This window comes from Arvicanthis niloticus, chromosome 4 (genome assembly GCF_011762505.2).
Source record: "Arvicanthis niloticus isolate mArvNil1 chromosome 4, mArvNil1.pat.X, whole genome shotgun sequence".
In the NCBI taxonomy this organism is placed as follows: Eukaryota; Metazoa; Chordata; class Mammalia; order Rodentia; family Muridae; genus Arvicanthis; species Arvicanthis niloticus.
In genome coordinates this window covers 81,186,846-81,210,018 of record NC_047661.1, presented here as the reverse complement: position 1 = coordinate 81,210,018, position 23,173 = coordinate 81,186,846, and the positions used below count along the sequence as shown (strand labels likewise).

The 23,173-nt window shown below is 46.0% G+C and overlaps 1 protein-coding gene and 1 pseudogene across 1 annotated transcript in view; one reads left to right on the top strand and one right to left on the bottom strand.

The window, feature by feature from the left end:
• Positions 1–534: 534 nt before the first annotated feature.
• Positions 535–23,173, bottom strand: part of Casq2 (calsequestrin 2) — a 60,807-nt gene continuing 38,168 nt past the window's right edge. Inside the window, exons 6-11 of the mRNA XM_034501372.2 lie at positions 22,097–22,227; positions 20,703–20,748; positions 14,518–14,572; positions 4,724–4,824; positions 2,804–2,878; positions 535–1,825 (exon numbers count right to left, since the gene is read on the bottom strand). Coding sequence (XP_034357263.1) covers positions 1,601–1,825; positions 2,804–2,878; positions 4,724–4,824; positions 14,518–14,572; positions 20,703–20,748; positions 22,097–22,227 — 633 coding nt within the window. The 3' untranslated portion in view covers positions 535–1,600. The remainder of the gene's footprint in view (positions 1,826–2,803; positions 2,879–4,723; positions 4,825–14,517; positions 14,573–20,702; positions 20,749–22,096; positions 22,228–23,173) is intronic.
• Positions 19,243–20,045, top strand: LOC117707830 (ribosome biogenesis protein NSA2 homolog pseudogene; annotated as a pseudogene).

The following is a 23,173-nucleotide window of genomic DNA, read 5'->3' as shown; positions in this document are numbered from 1 at the left end:
AGCTCCGCTTTGTGATGAGCAAGGTACCAAGTGCTTGGAATACAAAGATAAGTAGATGTCTTGTCTCTTAAAGCCTGCATTTAGTGAAAGGGTGGCTGTACAATGCATTATCAGTTAAATAGTAAGTGTTGTGACCATGGGTGTGCACTCAGTGCTGTGGGAGCAGAGGTGAACAAGGCACTTTCAGGCACCTAGATAATAGATAGTAATAGCACTCATCCAGGCTGGGACTTCACGAACAGGACAAGCTTAGAGGGGAAAGGGAATGGGTTGTGTTGAATTTGACGTTTGCAGCTAGAATCCAAGTGGATCAAACACCAAAGTTAAAGTCCAAAGATGAAGGGTAGAGACCCATAGTGGAGGTCGTTAACACTTGGGTAGTGGATGTTCATGCCTGGAGACATGGATAGCACTGAGAGACATAGTGAAAAGCTAACCTAGAAGGGCAGACAAAGGAGCGGAGAGGTAGAACTGGAGCCAGACAAAACCAAACAAACTCCAGAAGACCCAGTAGGATCATCAAGATAGGCTCGATCTTTTCAAAACATGAGTTTAATGTCCATTAGTTTATTACTATGCCATAAAAGGACTGCCCCAGTTTCAAAAACACCACCACACAGAGTCTTCCCCATGTTAACAGATTTCAAAAATAAATTAAAACACTTAGCAACTAAAACTACCAAGCACAATGTCACTTTCAGACAATTCAAAAGGCACTTGGGGATTCTTTTTTACTTGGTGCCTCGGGGCATGGTGAACTCTAAATGATCGCTGCCCTGGTCAACTGTGGGAGTGCTGATGAATGGGGAGAGTTAATTGACCATTGGATAAAGCAATTGTAACTCAGAATGGGACAGCTCACTATGGGGGCAGAGAGGGTGCATTCAGTTCCCAGCTCACTCTAGACAGCCAGCAGACCCATTCAGAGACCTAAACAGTCTCCATCAGAAAAATGAAAAGCATTTTATTCTTCAGCCTCTTTCCTCTCTCACTGCTGGTGATCATATGAGGCCTGGCAATTAACGGGATGTCTATAGAGCTGGATGACCCACACACAGCATCCTAATATTCCAGAAATGATGGCAGAACCCACACATTTCAAGGTATTCCTAGTCACCATCCAAAGGCTTGAATCTGAGTCCACAGATGCTCTAGGTTTGAGAGCTGAATTAGATAATCATGTGGCCTTCCTGGGCTCTGATTAGAAGGCCACTCCCTGCTTGTGAACTGATAGCAAGCTGTCAGTTCTGTCACCATCTGAATCAAAGACAGTAAGTAAACTTGAGTAGAGGTGTCAGGAAATATAGTCCCCAGACTCCCAGAATTCCATGACCCCTGATTGTCTAGCAAAGAGTAAGAGCTGTTTGCTCCTCAATGGTTAAAAGACGTCAGCGTGGGAATCACTCCCTGCAGAGTGGGCCTGCTGGGTTTGGAAAGGCATTCACTGAAATGTACCTCTCTAGAATGGACTAGAAAGAGATGCTGGAGAAAGAAAAAGAGCTGACTAGGTGTGGGCACCATTGCTTGCTGCCCCCTTGGGCTGCCTGTATGGTACGGGTGGTTGTGATGTCACTCTCATCAGAATCACCCAGAGCTGGAGCTACTCATCGTCATCATCATCATCATCATCATCATCGCTGTCATCGTTATCCTCATCAGAATTATCGTCATCATCATCATCGTTGTCATTATCACCATCATCATCTTCATTGTCATCGTCTTCAGTGTTGATCTTTCCAGAAAGCACATCTTCAATCCAGTCTTCTAGCTCCTCGGCTGTGGGCAGGTCATCATCATCTGGGATCTCCATCCAGACACTGTCAGCCTGCAACGAGGGACAGAACAAGCCAATGAGTAAATGGGTGGTGGATGAAACAGAGCAGCATTTTCCAAGAAGCTGTGTTGAATGGGCCTCCAAGTCTCTCAGACGTATCAGAAATACATACAGATAGACAGATGGAAATGCCAAGTTGCAGAACGGTCTTTTGCAGTATTGTTTCAGTGACAGTAAAAGAAATCTGTATTCTACTACCCAAGAGAATGCATATGTGCACCCCCCCACACACACAGAGTTAATTATTAAGTAATTTTCATTCAGATTTTAAAAGTGGTTCACAAAAATCAAGAAATGTGTAGATTGCTAGGGTACTTTCTTTGGGGCTGAAAAGACATCGCTAATTGGTCCTATTCACAAGGGATCTGCCTGCACTAGCTGCAGGGGGCCCTCATTAAAGCTCTTTCTCCCCACTGTTAGCCTCATTGAATCTGCCCCACTTCTGTCTTGTTGCATACCAGATGTCTGGACTGAGTCTAAATTTCTTCCCACTCTGTCAGATCATCTCACTAGCCCTTCCCACCCTTAGATCATCAGTGCGTACACTTCTGTCAGGAGGCTTCCCTTCTGTTATCAGGGTCACTTGGCTGCAGATTGGGTGGCTGCTAGCATGGGCTTCTGGATGTCAATCTCTTCATTCCCCTTAGGCAATGGTTGCTCTGGGCATGAGTTGCCTGTGTAATAAGGTCTTGTTCTTTAGCTGGGGAAGAGGGTACAAGAGAATGTTCTTGGGTGGAAAGTCCTAGGTCAATGAATTGGGTTGGGCTAGCTCCATGAGCAAAGAAATGTACTCCTAGAGAATACTGGGACTGGCTAGAGCCCAGTTTTGGGCCGTACTGCAAGAGTTTGGAAAAAACCCAAGAGTTCCTCTTGCTGCCGTAGACTCCTGAGAGATTTTGTGCTAATGCCCACATAGCAGCCAACAGGGCGGCTGAGACCATCTGACCAGCCCTTGGTAGGAATACTCACATCTGTTACATTCACCACCCCAATCTGTGGCTTGAAGAGGTCAATCTTGAACGTCTTCTCCCAGTAAGCAACAAGCTGCCGCAAGAAAAAAGGCCAAGTTAGACATGGGTGGAGGGCTCTCCCTGTGGCTAGACCCACCTGCCAGCTTACTGTAGTAGCCGGATAGCAACTGGTTGAATACCTTTAAAACAGCTGTGGACATTTAGGAAATTGAAGGCTGGCTCCAGCATTAGAGTACTTTAAAGTATTAAGTAAAAGATACTGTAGCACTAGCTGTGCCAACATACACCATAAGTGCTTTTGAGAGACTATCACAGAGATGGCTGATACCAAATTATGACTTGTTCGTTGATAGTTTGTGCGTAATGAAAGAGCTATTTCTCCCTACCTCTGTTTCAATGTTCCATTCTTAAAAGCCCTTATCTAGTGCCTCCCTGCCACATGAGATGGCTGGGAAAACTCTGATAGGCTGTAACTTGGCATAAACTGCAGACATGAGCCAAAAGTCTTCAGCCCAGCACAGGCTACATCTGGGGCAGGCTTACTGAGCTAACAGAGTCCATAAAGCTAAGAAGATGGAGATGTTCAGGGGCAGGGGTCTCCCTGGTAAATGCGGGGTCTAAAACAGACTGGGATGGGATTTGGAAATTAGAACTACCTGGAAATTGCTTTGCAAGAACCAAGGTAGATGAGGAACTGCCCCAAAGAATGGCTGACCACTTAGAAGCTGACATAATGAAGCCATCCAGGGAAACTGGAACATCCCCAGCAGAATGTACATCAACAGGTTAATCCTGTATGCTTATATGGCCATGGCTTTCTTATGCTGACCCAGAATTATGCCATTGGCTTCAATTACCATGGAAGTCTGTGCCTTTGGGTCACCCAGTCTCTCTCTGTGTAGGATACGACGTTGGTTTTCTCTGTCCAATCAGTTTCACAAATCATGGCTTATGTATTTCAAAGCCAGAGAACAACCAAACTAGTATAATCACTAGCAGTTAACAGAAACAATCAATAGATCAAGCTATGACTTCACTATGAGTCATGGTGGGGGCTTCCACATCTGCTTGGTTTAACATTGCCAGGTGTTGCCCTTTCTCCATGAGATGCGATTATAATAGCACTTTGTTTTAGGGCCGTTGAGGGAATGAGCTATGAGGACATCCTCAAGTAAATAACTGTAATTCAGTACCTATGTGTTAGTCTTCAAAGCACTTGAAGAGACCCAGATTCTACCTCATGTAGTGTTGGGGATCCTGGCTCTTGGTGCAGCATTGAACTTGGCCAATAGGGAACATTTGTAGGAGCCGAGGATGTGGCTTCCAACCTTATCATCACTGTGTTCATGCATGGCATGAACTCCATGTACTTTGTCTAAAATTAAGAATAGCAAAGCTTTCTTTCGATCGCTCATTGACACAGGCTAGCACCATGGTGGTGAAACTCTTGTGCCTTCCACGGAGCTGTGACAGACAAGCCAGGCATGGTTTCTGCCCTCAAGTCACTCCTTTGCTTCAAGTTCTGCAATTATTCTGCTATTAATTCTGTAATTATTCCCTAATAATTTAGGTTGCTTCTAGAGTCTCACAGAGAGATAGGTGGAGACACAAAGGGGCCATATTGTTGCTTAAAAAAGGAATGTTTCTGGCTCCCCTGGGGTAGACCTCTCTAAGAGTAGTTGCCTCTTAGTATCCCAGGAGTGAGGAGAGTGGGAAGTCTGGTCACAACAATAACCACATGAGATTATAGCCTGTATTAAAAGTATATGCATGCACTCTGTATGCAGTAGCCTCTTGGGCTTCTTCAAGCATCTAAACTATTTCAGTTTGTCCCTCATACTTGAAGGCTTTGTGCTAAACACAAATATATGTGGTGAAGGCCTTGATGGGGTGGGGGGCTTTAGCCTGGGCCACTCACCAGAGGAAAGTCATCTGGGTCAATCCACAAGATGCTCAAGTCAGGGTTGTCAGTGTTGTCCCGGGCAACCTGTTTCAGGATCTCCAGGAACTCATAGCCATCTGAACAGGGTTCAAGAAAGTTGAGTTGCACAGCATGAACATAGCTCCTCACGAGGAGCTCCAGGGCATGTTTTTTCCCACAAGGCTTTCTTGGCCATCTGGTACATACCCTCAATTACAGAGTGGGTCTATAAAATGGGTCAGATGAAGAGCCGCAGACACAAAGGAGCTTTCGGCACAGAAAACAATGGCAACTTTAAACAAAGACATTGAAAGGTCACAGCGGAAAGGCCCCATTCTAAATGAAGGGCCACCTTCATTTGTTCATCTGGAGATGAAAACTGAGTAGCTTTGGTGATAAAGGCCAGTCCCAGAGCAGAGGAAGCTGGCTGCCTGTCCCCAGTGATCCTGCATGTTCCAAGCATGTGCCATTCCTGGATTTCCTACATCTCCTCTGCAGACCAAGAGCAACCTGGAATTCACAACACCTTCAAATAGGGTCGGCATCCCTCTACATCAAGATCTGCTTCTTGCTTCCCAGTACTCCAGCACAAGCTTTGGGACACACAGCTTTCCCTGTCCTCTGTCAGCAGCTGTCTGCCCTAGAGAGGAGAGCTGAATCATAGGAAAAGCAGAGACAAGCCTTCCATGCGTCGAGCCTAAGCCCTGCAGTATACAATTTTTTTCCATAAGCAAAATTTTTGCAAGAACATTCAGTAAGTGATACTGTAAACCCTAAACACACCCCCACACCCAACTAGAGCAGGGACAAGTGGTTTGATCCTGGTAGGTCCCTGGCAATAAACATTCTGTGAGCATGGGAGTGTGTGTTTATGTATGTGTGTATATGTATGTGCATATGTGTATGTTTGCATACATGTGAAGACCAAAGTCATGTATTTACATGCATGATGAGTCTCTGGAAGTTCAGGGAATCTAGAAGAGAACTCAGACTTTGTTAAGCAATTAAATTAAGGAAAAATGAAAAAAAATCAAAAAAGCCCTTAGCAAGACCCCTAGCACTCATGCAAGAAAGTGATGTGTGAGCCACCGGCAGCCAGTGTGTCTTAGAACATGAGCAGAGATGTGATCAAGGTGGCAAATCTGATGATGTCTTGCAGGTGGGAGTAGGAGGGTGGGGTGACTTGCTTGGAACAAGGACCACAGAGCCAGCAGAATAACAGACTTCTCAATAGATGCGAATGTGTGCAGATGACAATGATCCCATCCAGCGCATCTGGGTACCAAGGTGTCTGGGTGGGACTAGAGGACCAGTTGTCAGACCAGCTTCCACCATTCAGTAGTGTATGGCTCAAGAGAGAAATTTTAAGTTTAGTTCTAAATAAAAGTTACATGACAGCTGAGTTGTGGCCTGAGAGTCATGCCCTCTGTACAAGCACTGGGGCTGTTCTGCAGAGTTCACGTGGTTGCTGTTTGGCGAATGGCGATGAAAAAAAGCATACTCTGTATCTGCTGTGTGTAGGTGTGACTGGAAAAGTCCAGATTCCCTCCTTCAGCCTCAAATGTCCTTGCTTGTTTTGGGTTACACCATAACTCCTCTTCTAGACATGTGGTAATGTCCAAGGAGAGGGAACTATGGAAATTCATGAAGAGTTATTTGTGGATTTATGGTTTCAGATGCATAGACCAGAAGAGGGAATTTCTCTCAGACACCTTCAGTTGTGATTCCATGCCTTGGAGAAGGAAGGGACAATAATTGAGGTGACATGGCCAATTCCCTGGTAGATGAGATGCAAATGTGAAAAGGACCTGGATAGGTTTGTAAGTCACAAAGAGAACAAGGTTCAACAACACCCATGATATTCAAGTAGACTTGAGTAAATGTGAGGCAGGATCCACTGAAGAGAGCAGAGACTCCCATGCCAAGGCTACAGAGGGCCTGGCCTGTGACCAGACCTACAGCGGAGTACACACTATGGCACTACCATGCTCTGTTCAGCTCACGGATGCTGAGATTTCTTTAAAGGAATATTACATACAAGAGTCCACTGTGGCTCCAGTCTCCCTCCATCCTAGAGCAGGTTAAGACATTGGGAGAAAAAGGAGCAAAATTTGGGTTCTTAAAAAAGATGCATTCAATCTGTATTAAACAAACAAATGCATAAATGGCTTAATTTCCATGTTTAAGATTGTGAAAGTTGGTTGTTTGTGTGTGTGTGTGTGTGTGTGTGTGTTTCGAAAAGAATGTTTTTCATGCTATAGGGAGAGCAAGGCAAACTCAATATTATTTATTCCCAGAACAAAATGAATACAGTTTACATTAACAGCACAGAAACTGCATCAAGATCTAAGAACAACCTTGGGGTGTCAAGGCTAAGAAATTCTTTATGTTCCCCTGCCTGTGGCTCTGGGGGTCTTCATTCACTTTTGTGTCATACTTAAACACATGGCTCTTAGGACCAAGTGACTTCAGTCCCAATCACATAAGGCAATATCTATTGCCTTTCCTTGTGAGCAAATGGATCGTGACAATAATAACTACTTGTTTCAAAAATTGCTTTTACTTTTACTTGCCTATCTCCTGTGCATGTACACAAGTGTAGTCCATGTGGGAGGGCGTCATACGCGTGCCATATTGTCATTGTGTGTATGGACACCAGAGGCTAACCTTCTGTCTCAGTTCTCTGCTTCTGTAACATGGATCCCAAGGTTTGAACTTGGAAAATCAGGCTTAACAGTGGCAAAAGGCACTCAAAGGTGCCTTTGCCCACTGAGCCATCGCCCCTATCCCAGTAATAGCTATTTCATAAGATAGTTGTACATTAAATGAATGTCTCTGAAATACTTAGAGTCTGGCACAGGAAGGCTCAGTCATGAGTTTCCCTCAGGAATCTGTGAGTCTTACATCTGAATGCAAGAGAGCAGCTGAACCCTCCATTAAGCCCAGCCATTCATTTGTTCATTCGTAGGTCAGTGGGGTCACCGGGATTCCAGGAGAAGGTTAGATACAGTCTCAGATGCTCACAGAAAACTACCCTACAAGACAAAACATCAGGAGGTGGTGGAACATCTGACTCCTGCTGCTTGTTCTCCACAGCAGGTGCTGTGGAGATGAGAACACTAGTCCAGTGACCGTGCAAGCCAGGTTTAACTACTTGTAAAGCATTAGCCTGCTTGGGCACTCCTGACTAAGGGTTTTCTGGCTTCCACTTTCTTCATTCCTCAGACTTGAGTGGATCTAATTCAATGGCTCCTTTTTCATCTGGGGGCTGGAGAGATGATGGCTCAGTGGTAAAGAGCACCGAGTTTGATTAAAAACTTTGATTCCCAGCCCCCACGTGGCAGCTCCAACTGTCTGTAACTCCAGTTCCATGGGATCTGGCACCCTCTTCTGGCCTCTAGAGCACCAGGCACACGTGTACAGACATAGGAGGCAGAACACCCACACATAAAATAAAAAACAAAACAGTGAACAAGGCCTAAATAATGGGTTGCCATAGCTCTCCCTCTTTCACTAGGGCGCAGGAGCAAGAGGCTTGTTTCACCTTTGTCAAGCATAGTGATCACATGGTTGGGACCCCTGGAGTTAAGGGAGCCAGTAATGATCAAGCAAATATGTTTCCTATATCGGTGATCTAGATTGAAGGCCTTCTTAGAGTGCAACCATCTGCCTTACGGAAGCAATAGCCCATAATCTGAAGTGAGCAGGTAGAGGGGAGGGAGGGTGCTAGCTAAAGACTTTGAGGCTTGAAGTTGTCTAGCATCAACTCTAGAGGTACACCCAAAGAAATCCCCAAGGCCACAAGGGACTCAGTGTCCCCAGTAACCAAGCTTGTGGACAGCCCCAAGCAGGCAAAAAGCTTGAAAGTGTGTGTGGGGGGGGAAGCCCCTGCCCGAATCCTCTCTCCCTTTTATTTCCAGAGTAGGTCCCTTGCCCCTCCCAAAGTCTGACCCCAGAGCTCTTAATCCTAATACCCACAAATCCCCCTTTCTACACTGCCTTCTTTGATGGACAGCCTGCCACATGCCACTCAGTCCCGCTCTTAAGGGAATTTATGCTGAGCTCTTCTGGAGTAAGGTGTTTGTGTTTCATCTTTGCATTTGCCTGCGTAGAAGATTTTATTGCCTTCACTTTCCAGAGAGCTGGATGGAGAAGACTTGCTGCTGTCATCCATGAGTAAGCAACTGTGCCGCAAATCTATCTCGGGTCTTCAACCTATACCCACAGCGGTTTGCTCCCCGTCCTCCCTCTGCGGTCTCAGCTTTCCTACCACATTGCTGCCAACTTCCCTCCTTGATTCTGTACCTGAGACTCCCAAACCCTCTGTGAAACTTTGTCCTCAGGGAGGCCCAGGCTAGGCGAGAGAGGAGATGTCCAGTGTGGCCTTGATGCTGAGATGGGGGTGGGGTAGAAGGGATTGGGGGCTGCCTCTGCTCTTCTGATAGAAAGAACAAAGTCCCTGCCCTGATTCTGAACAGGCTCCTGAGCTGTGCCCTGCCATGGGTGGGGGTGGGGGTGGGGTGGGGTGGGGGTAGAGGTAGGGATTGGTCAATGCAGTGACGCTTTAAGGGAATCTGGAGTCTCCAGGATGGCCTAAATACAGAAGTCTGTGAGAACTGCAAATCCCTCCCAGGCCCTAGGCTGCAGGTCTGTAAGTTCAGGACCCAGGGCTGAGGCGTGTGTGTCTCTGGCGAGGTTTCCCACAGCAAACAAGAGGCCACTGGGAATTACATCCTTGTGGGAAGAGAACCTGGTCATTATCCTTTCCTGCTTCCCTGGCAGAGGCTGGTGGGAATGAGCCTGTACCAGGCCCTAGGGGACCAGTTCTAGGTCACTCACAGCCATCTAGGAAAAGGTCCCTTTGCAGAGGTGATTATGTCTCAGACCGAGCCATGGCCCAGGAGCAAACAGGCCTATTATGCTGCCCACTCTGCCCTTTCTTCCCAACCTCCTCTTTGTTGCCACCTATGTTCAATCCACATAGACTGAAAGATGCCCTTTCTGACCCCACATTATGTGCAGCTATGAACGGAAGGGCTCTGTCTGTGGTCCTACTGTGGGATCCTGTCATTGTCCATGTGGCTGGTGGGAAGCTAGGCAGGCTGGAGGCCAGTTTTATCCAGCTTAGAGGTTGTCTTGAAGGATCTGTTTGTTTCCTTGGGTGTGTTTTGACTGCCTCCGTGCTACAGCCTGGTTGAGATACAGAGGTTTAGAATAAAGCAGGACCCCGGGGCCCTCTCTCCAAAAGCCCCATTGGTCTTTAGTTGTATAGAATTCACCCAAAGCAGATTTCTGTAGACCTGGCCTTCTGGGGAGTGGGAAGCCACAAGACTGGGAGCCCCACATTTCAAAGAACATCTGCAGCATCGAGATGACCACTCAGTATAAAAGCCACTGCTGGGCTGGAGTTCTAATTCTCCCACTGACCATTCATGAGAGCTGAGGGTGATGTTCATTCCTTCACCGTACACATGCTCCCGCCTCTGTATACAGAGGAATATGCAATAACTGTCAGGATCTGCAGGACTGGTATTTGCTGGGTGTGTAAGTACCATTCAACACCCAGCAATAATCAAATAGTGAGGTTAGTATATCAAATTTAAATTTATAAAGCTCCAGGAGGCACTGAGTGCTCCTGTTTGAGACAATCCATTTTTGCCTCCAATCCATTTTTGTCTCCAATTCATTTTTTGCAAGAATCCCAGGGCAGGGAAAGCTCAGGTGCAGCAGGGCTTGAAGCATCCTTCCAGGGCTGTTGCTAAATCTGTTCAGTGCTTGCAGACAGCAGCCATCCTCATGTGTCTAGCTTGTTAGTGTGAATATTCCCAATGCCCTTGGAGGGTTTCCATCCAGCGCGCGCTCATGTAGAAACGCCGCGTGGCAAACCTTTCATCAAATATCCTAAAGAAGATGTCAGCCCGGTGCAGACGCATCTGGGAGCAGCAAGGAAGAATCTTTCATTTTCAAACCTGTCACAGAGCTCTGCTCTGAGCACAAGCAGCCTAAGAGAAGGTGTGTGCAGAGGAGGGTGGGGTGCAACAGGCAACCAGCAAGTACAGAAGGTCTGGGAATGTTCTCATGTCCTTCCCAGCCAGGCCTGCCTATAGGCACAGAGAAGAAAGCTCACAGTGAGAGAAGTCTACCGGTCATGCTACAGAGCCCAGAGAGCAGAAGTGGATTCTTGTCAGAGAGAACCTTCCCACTTGAGCCCTCTGCCAAGGGAGAATACAAACCCTGGCTGGAAAGGTCAGAGCTATAAGGAGAGTTCTTGGGGGCCAGGTCACTGAATAGACAGGTGCTGCTGTTGTACTATAATTTCAGTCTGCATCTAGGAACATCAGTGGGCCGAGGAGGATGACTGGTCATGAATGAGATGCTGAAGCTGCCCAGTGGCTCAGCTCCGGTCTCACTTCCTTGTCATGCTCTTCTGATCTGACAGCCCTTGCCCCTTCCCCTCAGCCCTGCAGCAGCCCCACACAAGCTTAGAGCCAGCTGGGTCACTGTTGGGAAGTGGTATCAGAGAGAGGACCACACTCAAGGGAAGCCCTCAGTAAACATCAACTCGCTTTCCTACCGTGCCTGTAACCCTGTGATCTTGTGCACACCACTGAACCATCTGTGTCCATCTTTTCTTGTGGTCCAAATGTTGAAAGCAGAGAAGGGCAGCACGGAAGGAGGGAGACACGCTGAACGTTCACCCGGCTGTCAGATGTTGTCTGAGGCTAGAAAGTCAGACACCCTACACTCCCGTGCTCCCTCAGCCTTGGCATCCTCCCTCGGCCTCAGCATCCTCAATTGTAAAAGGAGACTAAAAATGAACTTCCTTGTTCAATTGTTGTGACAGTAACAGTCATCAGTGCCATCTTTGTCGTTACTCCTGGTGCATATGGGTGTCATAAGGGCTGGCTGCAATGTCAACCTTGGCTTAGAGACACTGGGCAATGTGGTCCAATTAGTCTTTAAGATTAACTTTTCTCATCCAACATCAGAGTAATAAATAATAATCACTACACACATATCACAGAGTGGCCTCAGGATTAACATGGTTCTCTCCTCATAGCTCCTCAACATGGAAGTTCTCTAAGAAGCATCCCGGACTTACCACTCTCCTCTTTCAGAAAGTGGATGCAGTATGATTAGGCCATAAGGTTGTGTGTGACCTATTAGCAAGAGGAAAGGAATCTGAGTAACTGTTTGCCAGAATGCACTCTCCAAGACCACAACCCAGCCTAAGGCCCCAGTGTGCACACCACTGCCCAGCAGGTAAATGTTGCCTGACCACAAAGTCGAGGGGAGAGACTTTCATCAGAACAACTTTCAGTTGGAGCCCTGAATGGGAAGGCACCCCTGCTGCTGAAAGACCACGTTCCTGACCTCACCTCCCAGCATTGCTCTGCTCCCCAGAGACAAGCCTCAGCTTGGGATTTGGAGAAAAGGCAGAGCTCCAGGGCCCAGGGGTGTTTGCACAGGGAGGAGGTGGAAGTAGTTTCAGAAGCTTGATTCATTACTGCAGCAATCTCTGTCAAACAGGTTTCTGCAGTTCAGGAAGACCTCTTTGTTCTATTGTTCCAGACAGCCAGACAGGCCTCCCTGCAACCCTGAAAGGGGGCAGTAGGGTGGGAAGGAAGCCCCCTGGAGTCTTGCCAACAGGCAGCTACCAGCAGCAATTCTGATCACACAGCACCAAGGATCCGATTCAGTCTGATTAAGGCCTGTAAACCTGAGGAGCTGAGGATGCCAGGTCTGTAAAAAGCAGCTGACACTACAGTAAAACAAAACCAAACCCCTAGATTCCCCTTGAGGAACGTTCCCAGCTCTGCAAGTCTATGATGGGAAACCTGGCTCATTCATGGACATTTGAAAGACTAGCTCACAGATCATTTGATTTTGATGTAATAGAATATCACTTGATCTTAAAAGCAGCTAAGTACTGGTAGATATTATAACAGGTATTATATAGTGAATATATTACATATATGAGGTATATACTACATATCATTGTATTAAAGAAAATGCCAGATTCAAAAGTCTGTACATTATGTGACTCCATTTATAGGAAATATCTGGAACAGATAGACCGATAATAAACAATTAGTGGTTGTCATGCGTGGAGTGGGTCCACAATGGGAGTGACTCGTGGGTGTTGTTGGTAAAGGTCTGTTGGTGAGGTGGTGCTGACATCTGCACAGTCTAAACCTGCACAGTTTAAAACCCACTTGGATATTGTGTTTAAAGAGTGACTGTTATGGTGTGTGGATTGTCTTGATTTAAAAAAAAAAAATCACATAATTAAGAAAGGTCTAAGTACTTGCTCCAGCAACATTCTCTGGGCACCAATCCTGTCAAGTCACTGTGAGCAATCAGGCTTATACTGATAGATGAGACAATAGGTCCCGTCTTCACAGTGTGGGTATTCTTTTGGATTGAGTTGAACCTCTCCAGCTCTCAGTTTGTTTGGTTTTTTTTTTTGGGGGGGTGGTAGTGATTTTTTAATTTTGTTTTTGTTGTTTTGCTTGTTTGCTTGCTTGTTTGTTTTGAGACAGGGCTTCATGTAGCCCAGGCTAGTCTTGGATTTGATGCATAGGTGAGGATGACCATACATTTCTGATTCTCCCCCCTCTGCTGAGGTTACAGGTCTGCACTACCACACCCAGGTTTTGCACTGCTGGGAATGGAGCCCAGTGCTTTGTGCATGCTCGGCCAACACTGCCAGTCCTGGTTCGAAGCTCTGTTGGAGCTATTCTCTTGTTCCTGCCCCACAGCAATAGCTGAAGTTCCCGGAAAAACTCCACGTAATTCCACATTTCCCTGAGCAGTGGTCCCTGAGCCTGATGCTCCACCATGACTTGATGCCGAGCAGAGCCCATGAAACCATGGGTTCTGAGGTGTTGTCTGAGCCAGGCTAAGGTGGCTTTGCTGTCATAGTTGCACATCTGTCAGGTTCTGGAACCCTGCTCCAACTCTTCATCTCCAGAGCCTGGCAGCTAGACTACCCCGATGGCATTCTGGATGGTTCTGGCCTCCCACACACTCCTCCTATGTGCACTATCACCTCCCACAGGGGCCTGTCTTGGGATCCCTGTCACAGGAACCAGCATTTTGCCTCTTTCACAGTTCATCATTCTCTCCCTTCTCTCTCCATGGTGTTCATAAGAGGGAAACCAGAAAGTTGTCCACAGTGCAAGAATAGCAATGTTACCCTTCCACTGGCAGGGAGTCAGTGGCACTCTGAAAGCAGGCTGCTTGCTCTACCCTGGCCTCACTTTTTGGCAGATATCCTTAGGCCATTCCTACGCACAGATGGGGTTTTACTGAGGAACACATACATTTATCACTATGTTAAAATAGGGTTGGTTTATATAGGTTTGATAATAAACTGACAAATAAACATTTAATGCAAACAGAAACAACACCCACACACACACACACACACACACACACACACACTCATTCACTCTGTAAGACCGTGTGCTCACTATGTGCTCATTCCCAAGTTGAGAAGCTGAACACTAAAGGTCTCAAGTTGCCCACGACAGCCTTGAACTGCTGACGTTTCTGTCTCCTCCCCAAAGCTGGGACTGCACACCTGGCTGTGTTCCTTCCCTTGAAGTTCTACATTCCCTTAGCTGAGTTTACAACTGAAGACACCCTCCTACCTGCTAGGTGATCACTATCTTGCAATTGAGCTGGAATGGTGAGGGCTTGGAAGGGTAAAAAGTTCCTGCCAATGGTTAAGCAGATTTGGTGCAGGGTGGGAATGAGCTGGGCTGGGGGTGGGGAAGGTATCCTACCTGGGTCACTCTTCTCTGCAAAGGCCACTATGTGGATCCCATTCAAGTCATCTTCCTGAAAGAGAAAAGAGTCAACGTTTGCTCTTGGGAGGAGAGAAATACAATGTGTGTCAGGGGCAACAACATAGAAGCTGGCAGAGAAAGGGAGACAGGGATGGACAAGGGATGGACAGGGGATGAACACCCAGGCACAAATGAGCAGGACGGGTACACATAAAGGAAACAGATGCTGATGGGTGTTTGGTAGCAACACATGAAACTTCAATAAAGGACTGGGATCAGTGGATTTATAAGACAAGACAACAGACACAAGAGTTAACAATAAATATGTCTCACCCCTGTAGTCTGGCGAGTCCCAAGAGCAGCGGCAAAGGGAAAATTGGGAAGAGCATGAGTCTGGCTTATCAGAGGCTCCAGGGGCAACAAAACCTCTGGAAACAGCTCTATCTATGTGACAGTTTCAAGATTCTTTTGCAAATGTGAGTTTTGAGGCACCCCACCAGGAGTTATCATTAAGGATGGACCAGATTACAGGGACTTCTGAGCACGGTTGGCAGATACTAAACCCTCTGAGGGCAGCAAAGAGCCCTCAGCTCAACTAGGATTTGGGTCACTGGTGTCCACACTAGAGATGACAATTTAGCCCATGACTCTGGCGAAGCAGAGCCCATGGAGCAAATCAGTAATACCTCCTGATTTTTATGTGTGTAAGTAGTGTTTGCTAGATATATGTCTGTGCACCACATGAATTCCAAAGAGGCCAGAAGAGGGTGTTAGATCCCCTGGAAGTAGAGTTACAGTAGCTGTGTGTGGCCTGATATGAGTATTGGGAACAGAAGCCAGGTCTTCTACAAGAACAGCAAGTGTTCTTAACCACTGAGCCATCTTCTCAGCCCTCAACAGGAACATTTCTGTGCATGTGGGGAGCTCCAAGGAGAAGTTGGAATTTGGGACTGTGGTGGTTTGAGGATGTGTCTTGGGTGGGAGTGCCAGAGCAAGGAAAACAAACTAGGAAGCCTGTCAGACAACAAAGAGCATTTCATATTTGTACATCTGGGACAGGAAGCCTGCCTTCGTGTGGATTATGACTGGGGAAGGACGAGTGAGAGTTTGGAGCAGTCTCTTGTATAGGAAATGTGACCCTCTGGAGACTCCATGCTATGAGATGGAGAAACAAAGCCAAGTGCAAGCTGATGGCAGCTGCCAAGAGAGAGGTATTCACTGGGAAGCCCAGTGTCATAACAGAGTCATCCTATGGGGGTGGGGACCTGACCCCCTCCAACCCCATTTCCATTTCGATTGATTTTAATGCTGCTGCAAACCTATCTAAATGCTAATTCTTCCCCTTTGAGTTTGGGATGAACAAAACCTCCAAAAATTCCGAGATAGATTAAATAGAAAATATTATTATTAAAAACAAGAGTGGGCTCTGGGTTGGCCAGATTCCCTGGGGAATTGAATGCTACAGACATATATGTGTGTGCACCAGGTTATTAGGAAAACCCAGCAGTGACCAGAGAGTCTGAAGTTCACTGCTGTACATTTGCTATTATCGCCAGGCAGACTATCCTGATCAGGTCTCATTAGGCGGTACCATGTCTCTGTCGCCTGCCATCAGTTGGAATTGAGCACCCATAACTCTGTGAAGCAGGCTTCATTTCTGCCTGCCCTTCCAGACTGCACTTGGAAATTGGTTTTAGAATTAAGAATCCATATTTATTTTCTGACAGGCTGTTCCAAGTATGCCTGTCACTACTCTGAGCTGAGATGGGTCCTAGGTGGTGCATTGTAACAGAGGTACAAAGAAGCTCTATGCAAGCCTCTCAGGGTTGGGGGCATGAGTCTGTACTGGACACCTGTGGAGACGCGAGGCCCATGCTAAGTGCTGGGATTTTTCCTTAATAAACCCATAATGCAATTATCTGCATGCAAGCCCATGAAGCTCATGAGTCAGTTGCTCGGTAAGAATCAGTGTACACAGACAGAAAGAGTGCCAAGGGCCAGAGTGTTAGTTTTGTCTGAGTCCAGAAGCCTGGGCTCTGTAGATCACTCAACTGGCCTTTAGACAGTGCTGTCCTGGATTTTTTTCTTTTCTGTTCTCTTTCTTTTCTTTTCTTTTTTCTTTCTTCCTATTAAATTTAAGTTAGTTTACAAGCAGTAAGTTTCAATGTGTCATGGAAATTCTCTTTTGTTCATTTTATTTTTTATTTTATATTTTATTTGAGACAGGGTCTCACCATATTTCTCTGACTGATCTAGAACTCCCTGTGTAGACCAGGCTGGCCTCAAACTCACAGAGATCCCCTTCCTCTACTTCTGAGTGCTGGGATATGTCACCACTCCCAGCTAGAAGTTCTCGTTCCATTGGAGGAATCTTCCCTCTTTGACCAGATGATAAGCTCCCTGGCAGAAGTCACTATGCCTTAAAATAGCAGCCGCCAAAATGGCAGCAATCTCTACCACTGGCCACAAAGGAACTGGTGAGATCTACATGTATGTCTGTGTACCACATGAGTGCAAGAAGAACTGGTAAGTTCCTTGTGATCCCTGGACTCTGAATTGCAAATGCACATCATGTTCCTACTCAGTTCTTAAAGAATCCCAGTGACTTACTAAAGCCACAGGGCAAGCAGAGATCTAAGTGCAATTGGCAGGTTCTATCTAGCCCAGAGCCCTCTGCTGCTCCATCTTGTGTGTCATAAGAAAGGGCCATATACTGGGTAGCTTATTAACAGGGGGAATCCAGGAGGCTTATGTCTTACTGTTCAGGGGGTGGGAAGCCAAAGGTGTCCTCCTCACCAGTGGATTCAGTGTCAGATGAGGGCTTGCTTAGTCTTTGGTCCTTTTGAGCCTCCACCTCTTTTTCTTGCTTTCTCTCTCTCTCTCTCTCTCTCTCTCTCTCTCTCTCTCTTTCTTTCTTTCTTTTTTGGGGTGTGTGTGTGTATGTGTGTATGTTTACTTGTTTGTTTGTTGGATAGCAACTCCCTAAGTAACCCCAGCTGACCCCAAATTCACTATGTAGCCCAGGCTGGCCTCAAACTTATTAGCCTCCTGCTGCATGTACATACAATGTTCACCATGCCCAACTTGAGACTTCTTTCATAAGGGCAACCCTAACTACAATGGCTCTGACATTGTGACCAATGAACTTCCAAAGTCCCCACACTTGACATCATGTTTTCAAACCATGAATTTGGGTGAGATACAGATATAGTCCATGGTATCAACAGTGAATGGCACTGTTTGAATAAACTCAATGCTGCTGCGTTCTGTGAATGTGCATAAAGAAGTTAAAATGAGCCTACATATGCAGTGGCCATGCACCAGAGGCTGTGGGACCCTCTATGTTCTCCTGTAGATTCCTGAGATTTTTATATGTTCCTGCCTTACAGTAAATGTCCAGGTTTGGGGTTGTGGGTTTTTATATTATTATTATTATTATTATTATTATTATTATTATTATTATTATTATATTTGATTATGATGTGGGAAAGGGAGCATGCCACAGCATGAACGTGGAGGTCAGAGAACAACCTTGGGGAGACAGTTCTTCTGACACCTTTATGTGGGTTCTGAGGGTTCCCAGCTTCCCAGGCCTGTTGAACATTGCCTTACCTAGCTTAGCCACTCCTCCTGCCCTGAGGTGTTCTGCTTTCAGACTGTTTCTTCTATTCAACCCTTAGTACTTAAAGCTGGAAGAACAGCCTTCACTTTACCAACTCTTTTCTTAACACAGTGTAACGGAGTCTTACTAACATAGCTTCTACAACTCAAAAGGGCCCAAGTCTATAAAACTCTTACTCAGTGAAAAATGGAACATACAGCCATACTTAGAATAAACTAGTGTTACCAACTACTTACCATCTATGTTACCACTGTCCTTATTTTTATATTTCCTTCACATTTATTGAAATTCCTCAGAGCAAATGAACAGATATAAAGAAAACAAGATATAGCCCTCTTATGCAGTGGCACTACCTTGGAGCATCTAATGGAAGGCTCTTTAGTCCTGTCTTATAAATTATTCTCCAATACAATAGAGGGAAGAATCCTCCAGAAGAAACTGCTGGGGCAGGTGAGATGGCTCAGCAGGTAAAGGCACTTGCACTTAACAGATGACTTGATTTAGTCCTTGGTACCCACATGGTGGAAGACAGAAACCAACTCCTACAAGTTCCATTTGACTGCTACATCATCACACATAAACACCAATACCACAGTGTCAGCCTGTGGGGACACGGCCATTTTAGGAAGAGATACTGGAGAAGACATGAGACTTGGGTCCAGATAGCTTTGCACCCCAAGAACCAATGCTTATTAGTCATGTGTCCTTGAGTAGTTAACCTAGGATGGTGATAGTTTTTCTTTGTGTAAAATGGGCTAAAATAGTATTTGTCCTACATCACTTTGGAGAGCTGGTCAGTCTAAGTGAAAGGGTGGCAGCAATGGCCTAGAAAGTGTCCCACAAACCCTGGTTGCTCTTATTCATAGACACTACTTGAAGGTACAGTGGGAGCAAGGTGCCTCTCCAAGCTTCAGAGTCTGTGACAGTTCAGGACACCAGCCTAGTGGAGAGGCTAACTTCACCACCTTCTACTGTCTTCAGGTGATACACTTTAAAAAGTATCATTCGCTGAGCAAACCAGGCTCATGGGTCAGTGACACCCAGAAATTAAGAGAGTTTTGGAACCTGAGAGGTCATGGACAGCTGCTCCGGCTGTCATCATGCCACAAAATGAATATATTGAATTGTACCACAAACGATATGGATATCGTTTGGACTACCATGAGAAAAAGAGAAAGAAAGAAGGTCGGGAGGCCATGAACGTTCAAAGAAGGCAAAAAAAAAAAAAAAAAAAAAATTGTCCTGAAGGCTAAGCTCTACGATAAACAGCGCCATGTGGAGAAAATACAAATGAAAAAGACAATTAAGATGCATGAAAAGAGAAACACCAAGCAGAAGGATGATTAGAAGACTCCACAGGGAGCAGTCCCTGCCTGTCTGCTGGACAGAGAGGAGCAGTCGAGAGCAAAAGTACTTTCCAACATGATTAAGCAGAAATGAAAAGAAAAGGCAGGAAAATGGGAGGTCCCTCTACCCAAAGTTCGTGCTTGAGGAGAAACAGAAGCATTGAAAGTTGTTTCAACAGGAAGAAGAAAACAGAAGGCATGGAAGAGAATGGTTACTAAAGTCTGCTTTGTTGGTGATGGTTTTACAAGAAAACCACCTAAATATGACAGGTTCATTAGGCCAATGGGTCTACGTTTCAAACAAGCCCACGTCACACACCCTGAGCTGAAAGCGACTTTTTGCCTGCCTATACTCAGTGTGAAAAAGAATCCATCATCCCCATTATATACAACCCTGGGTTGTATATAATCACCAAAGGTACAGTTACTGAAGTGAATGTGAGAGAGTTGGGCCTTGTGACACAAGGTGGCAAGGTTATTTGGGGAAAGTATGCCCAAGTTAAGTTACCAACAATCCTGAAAATGATGGGTGCATAAATGCAGTCTTGTTGGTTTGACAGTGACATTATACAAGTCATTCCACTCACTACCGAAGTCTACACACTGTCAGGAAAACACCATTGCTGTGACCTTTCTGAACAACTAAGCAGTCTTACCCCATGTGCTGTCATCAAGAAGTATGAATTAAGGTGTAAAGGAAAATAAAAAACTGCCCATTTTTTTTAAAAAAAATAAAAGGTACCATTCAGTCACCAAGCATCTCCTATACCCTGGACATTCCATCCCACTTGTCCTTATGAAAAAAAAAAAAAAAAAAAAAAAAAAAAAAAACCTGCTTTAACTGTGTAGACAAAAGCCAAAAAGAGCACATGCAAGATAAAGACACAAGGGTGCTCAATGGCAAATGCTGGACTTGAACCCACAACTCTGTGACCTTGTAGACTTGGGCTTCTTCCACTAGGCTCCCCTAAGTCACTGGTGGCACATGAGTGGAAGCCAGGGGCTAAGGGAAATAAATTTGAGTAATATTACCTAGTAAGTAGCACTCAGGAAGATCATACTGAATCCATGGAAACCTGGTCTTTATATGAAGACGAAGCTGTCCATGTTCCCAACACCTCACTCCCAAATGTCCACCCCACTCAGAAAGACTTCATAGTCAGGGGACACCCTTCTTGAATGACACATGTCACAAGACTTTGCCATTTTCTTACCCATGTTTCAAACATGTCCTCTGGGCGCAAGCGACGCAGGGTGGGTCTGTAAAACAGAGGAGCATCCTTGAGTAAGGACCACCGCAGCAGAAACTAAGCCTCAGCACCCCCCCCCATGCAAATGAGACTATGGCTCCTCTGCTTGAGCCTAAGGAACCCTGACTTCATCTCTGCCCACAAAGAAGCAGAGTTTTTCCACCTGCCCTGTCAGGAGAGAGATAGGCCCAAACCCAGTCATCCCACTCATAGCCTTGTTAGATCCAGGGCACACCAAGGGTATGGGGATGGTCAAAAGGAAGGGAGACAGCACCTTCCTAGTGTCCTCTCCTCATACATAGAGACCACCCCTGAAAGCCCAGAGCCAAACGACAAGGAAATGGGACAGACAACAGTTACTCAAATACAGAATGCCAGGTTTTGTCACCAGGATCATCCATCAAAAACACAATAGATGTCATGTTAACCCTCCCAGTACTGACTCTCTAAGTGTAGGAATCAAAGACTGTCTAAATGTAGGAATCGTGGTGCTTCAGGTCCATTGAACACATTTGTCCATGATAGGGAGGGAGGAGAGGTGACACAGTGGACCCACTACCATGTCCCATATTCCCAGATAGCTCTTCCCTCCAGAGCAGAGGCTGAGGACTCCAGCTGGTGGGCCAGCCCAGGCCAAGGCCTCTTGTTTGTATAACTAGACCTTGCCACACCCATCTGTTTACACATGAGCAAGGCTGCTTATGTGATCTAAGCCCAGAGCTGAACAGCTGCAACAAAGGCCATTTGCCCCCAGAACTGTGTAAATATTTACTATGTGGTTCTTCAATGAAAAAGTTTGTGGATCCCCTGCTAGACATGCTCTGAGTCTTAGCAAACATCGCTATCCTAGGAGTTATCTGTAGAGTGTGAGGAATTGTCCCTGGTTATATTACTTAACTACTCAAGACTTATCTCACGGCTGTGATGTTGGGAGAATAACCATTTCATAAGGTTGGAGAGTAGCCAAAGCTGCTCCCAGAAAGCACCTGAAATGTTGTTTCACATATAGGAAGTTGTCGCTGAAAGTATAGAGTTTCATCTGTATCTTACTCTTGCTTGCGGTGGGGTGAGGGGTATGCACCAGAAGGAGGTACTCTAACCCTACCTGCAAGTGTAGAGCCTTATTCAGAAGTGGTAACATCCTTGAGACTGCTCAACGATGGACAAAGCCACGTTGGCCAGTTTTGTTCTACGTGGTGTCTTACATGGTGTCTACGTGGTGTCTACCTGGTGTCTTACGTGTCTACGTGGTTGATGCTCTTCGTGACTCTGGATTGTCAACATTGAGAAGCTCTTACCCATTAATTACCTGGACCTGACACCCACCCACCCCATCCTCCACATGTCCTCTAGAGCACCTTTGATGTTCCTTCACAAACTCCACAAGCTCCTCTTCTGTGTAAGGTTTGTTAGGGATGACATTGGGCTCATCCATAAATGGCTCATAGAAGCCAACTTCGTTCATCTTCAAGGATAACTTTTTTGCCACCTGTAAGAAGCAGAAATCAGATGATCATTCATTCAAATGCTAGCTCAGAGTAGCAGTGGCCTATCTACCCAAGAGAGGGTGCTTGTGTGCTTTGGTAACAACATGCAAGATTATGGGCAATTTTAACTTAAATGTTGAAGTAGCGGTATGGGCTGGAGTTATCTTTGATCAACGAAAGCTCAATAAAAAAAGACTCGTATGGAGAATGAGGGCCTAAGAGTGTCAAGGAGTGGTTGAAGTAAAAAGTGGGGAAGGTCAGTGCATGGTTATCTTCCCTCTTCTGTGTTTGCCAGGGCCGGAGGAGCGAGCAGACGGTAAAAGAACATGCTCACTGGGTGGTTTTAATGGAGCTAGTTTGGATGGAAAAGGCAATTGATGAAACCCATTAGAGCACACAGGCTCACAGAATCAAAGCCAATCCATTCACCTGTCCTCTGATCGCTAATTAATCTGAAGGGTGGGACATACTAGGGTTCAGTCTCTGTACCAACTTTGCTAGGTGTTTTGTTGAGCCCTAAGGACTTCCCAGCCGAAAAATAACTAACCATCATGCTTTGCATAGGAGAGAAAGGCTTCCTGGGACATGGGACTTTCAGTGCTAGACTCTGGATTGTTCCCAGGAAATCAGGATGAATGGTTTCACACTATAACTAACCTCAAAGAAAGTGCCCAGGGCCTGACAGATTGCCTCTCTTGGTTAAAGAGGCCACACACCAATGAGTTGTCAGGACAGAATGGTTGCTGTGTTTGCTTGCAAAGTTGCTGAGCTCAGGACCTCTCGTTGTGACATGCTTTGAGAGGCCTGGAATGTGCAGGGCTCAATGGGAAGCCAAATGCTTTTCTCTAGCTCAGAGCCATGGTCCAAGAAAGCACAGGATGGAACAATGGCTCCCTTTAAACCACACAGCATTGCCTCGGAGCTGACACCTTGTGGTGGCAACCACAG